Source organism: Etheostoma spectabile, chromosome 17, assembly GCF_008692095.1.
Source record: "Etheostoma spectabile isolate EspeVRDwgs_2016 chromosome 17, UIUC_Espe_1.0, whole genome shotgun sequence".
Taxonomy (NCBI): Eukaryota; Metazoa; Chordata; class Actinopteri; order Perciformes; family Percidae; genus Etheostoma; species Etheostoma spectabile.
Window position 1 is genome coordinate 16,864,989 of NC_045749.1, and position 5,770 is coordinate 16,870,758.

The following is a 5,770-nucleotide window of genomic DNA, read 5'->3' on the forward strand; positions in this document are numbered from 1 at the left end:
CACACACACAGATTTGTGAGCAGCTCTACTTCACAAGTGGAGTGCTGCTCCCTAGCCAGCCTTTCAGGTCCCGTGTAACACAGTGGTGGGAGGAAACTTCATTTCAGTGAGATAAAATGAACGGCAGTGTTTCTTTGATCCTAGTGGTCTTTGTATTTCCCAAACATGCTGCAATCATCACAAAGCAACAACCTAAGCCTTGAATGCTCTGAGCCTGGCTCTGTTTAATGTCAATTTACCTCCTACTGTCAGCAGTTGTACATCATAGTTAGTCAGTATTGCATTTCATGACCTTTACATATTCATATCAGCAGCCTACCTTTGATTTGACCTTCACATGCCAGTAAAGTTCAGCTCCAAACTAGATTGACTTTTTCTTGATGACATGGCTGGATTATTATCCATGTTAGAAACGCACCTGGCAAGCACATGTGTTATAGGTACCACTCATGCCCAGGACTAAAATCTCCTATTTGGGCTCTAAAGTAAACCGTCAAAACTTGTTAATTTTCACAAATAATTTGGCACAATATACACTGAAATTTGAACCATTTCCTGACATGAGTCACAATGGGACACAGCACGATAATTAGACTGATTGGGAGCACATGCAGCATGCATGGCACCATGCTGATGGCGGGAGTGCATATCAAGCTAATTACACAACATTAAAAATTACAACCAGAACGACTCTTCTCTGTGGTTGAGATTCACAAATAACAAAGAGGCGGTTAAGAAACAGAAACGACTGTCAAGAAGATGCCAATTATTTTCTGTTAGTTACCATAGTGGAATCCAAGCAATCATTAGAAACAATGCTTCTTGCCATTATGAAAACTGGCCATGTAATTCCCTTTCGCTTCATGCGTTAGTCTTTTGAACTTTTCTAAAGAGCAGTAATCTGAGTTATAAACATGGCTCTCTCAAGGAAATTAACCTTTTAATGTAACGGCGCAAATCAAATGCAGACTATTTTTCTCCATTCCTGGATTCAGTAAGTTACCTGCTTATCAGATGCCAGAAAAGCATTGCTTGGCCTTGTGTGGCAGTGTTTTGAAATGCACCTGAACTGTAAAGTGCTGAGAAATCCATTAAAAATTCTGCCTAACCACAGAGGATGGCTTTTAATGGAAGCCTAAATGCTGCCCGAGCCCGGCTGCTGGTCTAGGCCGCAGTTAATTACAGTATGTTCACCAGCTTCCTCAATCTGAAAGTTGTGTGTGGCGTTCTCATCTGTTCCTGTTGTCTGAGGAAAGTGACACAGTGCATTAATCTGCCAGGCTGCTGTTCACCTCTAATGAAGTCTGTGAAGAATCCCTTTTAATTAAGTACAGGGGCTGAGGTCGATGCCTCTCCTTCATTAAAAAAAGGATATCTCCCAACTGCCAATGAGTGAGGCGGCGGTGGACATGTCTCTCACTTCACAGTCCAATCTATATGGGGGAGAAGAGAGAAGGGGGGGGGAAAAAAAGAAATATGGAGGAGGTTGAAAGCGGGGGGATCTAGTTTATGCAGAGTGTTGCCTCTGAATCCTCCCATATGTGAGACTTTCTGCTCTGCCTCTTGGGGAGGTACTTATGATAATCCATTGCAATGTGAGGCATTAGTCCACCAGCTTAACAGAATACATCTGATAGGGCCACTCATGCTTGGGTAGAATCTGGGTTATTGAACCACAGCCTTTGCCCTGAGAGGAAAAGGTTAGCAGCCTTCAACACTTTGCCCAGAGAGTTAAGTTTCTCTTTCTGGCTTAAATCGGTGTCTTTTGAACCCAGCAGGTCAACCAAGGCTAAGGATTTAATTTCTTGTTGACATAATTGGCAAATTAACTGCTCACGATCTCATTTTGTCTGCAGTCTGTCTAAGCTTTTCTAAAGCTTAACACACACACCTTAAAAAGGAGAAACTAAATATTTTTATACAGAACTAAATGGATATTGCCCCTTTGACAGACTTGTGCTGTAACGTGGTATGACTTGCACTTTAACATTTCCTCAGTAACAATTGTTGGAGGCAGTGAAGCGGTTTATGAAGCACATCAGAGGTTTAAGGGGTGTCCTGTGCTTTAGAAAAGGCTTTTAAATCAATTTCTCTTTTAATCACATTTTTATAACACCATTCAATCCATATTTATCAGGTGTTTTTGGACAAGCAGAATGGATTTGTCTTTTTTTAATGCAGCCATTAATTTCTATCTGACTTTTGAATGGTGATGCAACTGCAATGGTACATTGTGTCACTATAATGCAGTATTCATCAATACGCTCTGTGAAATATGGACATTGAAATTTTTTTTTTTTCCCCATTTGCTTCTGAGATTTAGCGTTTATGCAAACGCATGCTGTGTTTTGTGTGTGAGAAAATGTAATGTGTAGAACATTTTTCTACAGTTATTTACATTCCTCAACTGATAATACTAATATTATTGAATATAAATCATTTTCACTTCCTGTGAGCCTATAAGGCACACAAATTCACTTTAGCCTGACCTTCCATACAATACTGCTATCGGACACCTTGTAAATGACACAGAACTAGCTGAAGTTTGTTGCGGTTATCTAAAGTTGACATACTTTACAAGCTTGGGAGTATTTTTATAGGAGCATGCAGTGTTGATGGCTATGTATCAATATAGGCAATGGTGTGTGTGTGTGTGTGTCACTGCGTCTGTTTCGCTCGCTGAACACAGTGTACAGTTTGACTCTCGCCACGATAATCTAAATGATTTATGGTGTCTCTCTTGCCGTTAGCCACTCTACCGCTTCATGGCGACACATGGTTGGAACGCCGCTGCTCTGCTCGGCCTTCAGGCAAGGAAGAGCAGTCATAAAGAATGTTTCTGCTGGTTGCCATTAAATGTCTGTCAGCATTTTAATTTTATATTGTGTGCCATTCCAGCTACAGGCTATTGAATGTCTCTCTCTCTCTCTCTCTCTCTCTCTCTCTCTCTCTCTCTCTCTCTTCCCTTTCTCTCTCTCTCTCTCTCTCTCTCTCTTCTCTCTCTCTCTCTCTCCTCTTCCCTCTCTCTCTCTCTCTCTCTCTCCTCCTCTCTCTCTCTCTCTCTACTCTCTCTCACTTCTCTCTCTCTCTCTTCTCCTCTCCTCTCCTCTCTCTCCCTCTCTCTCTCTCTCTCTCTCTCTCTCCTCTCTCTCTCCTCTTCCCCCCCCCCGGTATATTCTCGACAGGAGAAGACTGTGGCTCTGAGGAAGGAGGGGAGTGGAGTGATCCTGGACTGCCAGTTACCTCATCTGATAGCCATTGATGAAGACCAGCTCAGCACTGGAATCATCCTGTATTATTTGAAAGTGAATGGATAATTTGAACTTCATATAATTCACACATTACTCTCAAATCATCACCAGCCAAGGTCCATTGCTTATGTTAATTGCTAAACAACAGTTTGCATATTGCATCTTGACCTTTTACTCTTCACTGTAGGAGGGCCGAACACTAATCGGGAGTGACGAAGCATCATGCGGTCAGGATATTGGTGAGTCCAGGTCACTGCACTATATTGCCAGCTGCTTTTTCAAGCATTAGATGTTAAATAAGCCACATTTGTTTTTATGCTTTCATATTTAATTGTATTTTAGTGCTTCATGGACCTGGGCTCCTCAGTGAACATTGTGTGCTTGAGAGCCGTGCTGGGACAGTGACTCTGATCCCTCAGGATGGTGCACTGTGTTTAGTCAATGGCTCTGTGGTAACTGATCCCTGCCAGCTGACGCAGGGTAAGCATTTCTGCAAAGCTTAATATGCTCCTGATATTCTTTAATGAACATTGGGTGGGAGGGAATGGGGGAGGGAAGCAAAGCAGGTCTGTAATGATTTCTCTCCAAGATTCCCAATGAGGCAATAACACACTCATCCATTTTGAATGCAGTTATATGAGATCACTGCCTTACATCTGCAAATGAAATCCACTTTATGTCCCTGGCACCCCCGCGGCAGCGCACTCAGTCTATGAGTGGATTGTGAGCGCAGCTCTCCACAGGGCAGATGCCATTTCTCTTGCTAAACATTTTGAAGGGCGAGGGACCCCAGACAAAGCCCCAGACAAAGCCCCAGGCCCTCCATTTAATTGGCAGATGGAGTTGATAGCCCCGACAGGTTTGAAGTGGGTCAGAGCATTAACCTTTCAAAGGACAGAGCCAAGCGGAGCTGAAACTTCTGCCCCCCTGAGCAGACCCTGCTTGCTGGGGCTAGGCGCTTTTAACGCTTACTGCCTCCTCACTCACTCTGCTATGTTTCCAGAGATAATAACTGCACACAGAACCAGGCAGTGCAGGGCCCTGGCTATGCTAGTCTCTTTTATAACCATTTCAATTTATCCAATATCCCCTTCAGAAACGGCTGCATCTAAAGCTATTTTCTTGAACAAATGATAGTAATTTTCCGTCCCAACAGCAGCTGGAATCCATCACAGGGTGCCCTCTCAGGTGCTTTGTCACTCGTCAGAAGTCATTAGTAGTAGCAAGATTAGTATTTTCTGTGCTAGGAGGAGGAGGAGGAGGGGAATGAAGAGGAGACCTCGAAAGTCTGTGGATGTGGCTGTATGAGCCTGATATATAAACCCTAATATCACTTCAATTCTACAAGACTTCTCAAGTTTCCTTGGACCATTTTCTCTGGTAAATCATTCCTCTGGTCTAGGTCACTGCCAATCACATCGGGGATTGTGTTCTTCATGGCAATTCATTCACTTAACCTCAGCAAAGGAAAATGTTGGAGAACTTTTTGTGCCATTCATCAACTTTTCCCAAAGTTCAGCGCAGAGAACAATTCACTGCAATCCCGTAATGATGTGCTGATTCCCATGGCTTTTGCCCCCCACCTTTTGTTATGCGTTGCAGATACTATGCCTCACCTCCTAAAGTTTACCTGGTGGACTTTCAGCATCATTACGGTCACTTACATCTGTCTTGGAACACATAACATCTTGCCTCTATCAGTCTTTCTTACACTCTGTTGCATAATTCAGTGCTAGGTACAGCAAATGGTAAAGTTAAAGCTGATTAAATGAGTTAGTGATTTGCCTCTTTGGTTCCCTCTAGGTGCCATCACACAGCTAGGAGGAGGAACCATATTCCGGTTTTACCACCCAAAGGAGGCTGCCCCACTCAGAGAGCAACACCAGGTACAGATACCCAAAACCACGAGACAAGCCCGGTTTTGTTCTCGTACTATCCTACGCTTTTTGTAAAGCTGAGGGAGCCTCTTTTAGAAAAGTTCCTGCCACAACTGCATTTTCTGCTGGTAATGTTGTGAACGCAAGTCAGCATCATGCACTTTGTCCCCATAACTACTAGCTGTAATATCTGCTTCTTCAGCAAACATTGCTCATGTTGAACTCAAATTCACACTTCACTCCACATGAGAAACTCCACAACACCACTAGTTTGCAGATTACATGCAGATTCTTTCTAACCAGAATAAGAACTGCTGGCCACTTTTCAGCCACTGCTGGTTGTGCCTGTTTAGCATTAAACTCTACTTTTTAGTTCTGATTAATTGGCTTACGGGGGAAAAAGTGCTAGACCTGCACATCATGAACAATCTCTCCACAAAATTGAATTGTTTTCAACCTTGGAGAAGCTCTCTGCTGTTCCTGAAAGGATGCCAGGTGCATCAACTTTCAACACTGGCTGCTTCTTGTCCAGCTTGCACCAGCTCCGTCTTGGCTTTCATTCACTTTCATGTGGTTTTAAAGAAGCTTTGAGTGAAAGCACAATTTCTCCTGAGAATACCACGTGTTTCTTTCCAATCATTT

General features: G+C 43.1%; 1 protein-coding gene across 1 annotated transcript in view; it reads left to right on the forward strand.

Annotated features, from left to right (window-relative positions):
* The window catches only part of kif16bb (kinesin family member 16Bb), a 24,869-nt gene that overhangs the window by 8,960 nt on the left and 10,139 nt on the right, over positions 1-5,770 (forward strand). Inside the window, exons 12-15 of the mRNA XM_032541725.1 lie at positions 3,186-3,305; positions 3,439-3,490; positions 3,594-3,731; positions 5,055-5,137. Coding sequence (XP_032397616.1) covers positions 3,186-3,305; positions 3,439-3,490; positions 3,594-3,731; positions 5,055-5,137 — 393 coding nt within the window. The remainder of the gene's footprint in view (positions 1-3,185; positions 3,306-3,438; positions 3,491-3,593; positions 3,732-5,054; positions 5,138-5,770) is intronic.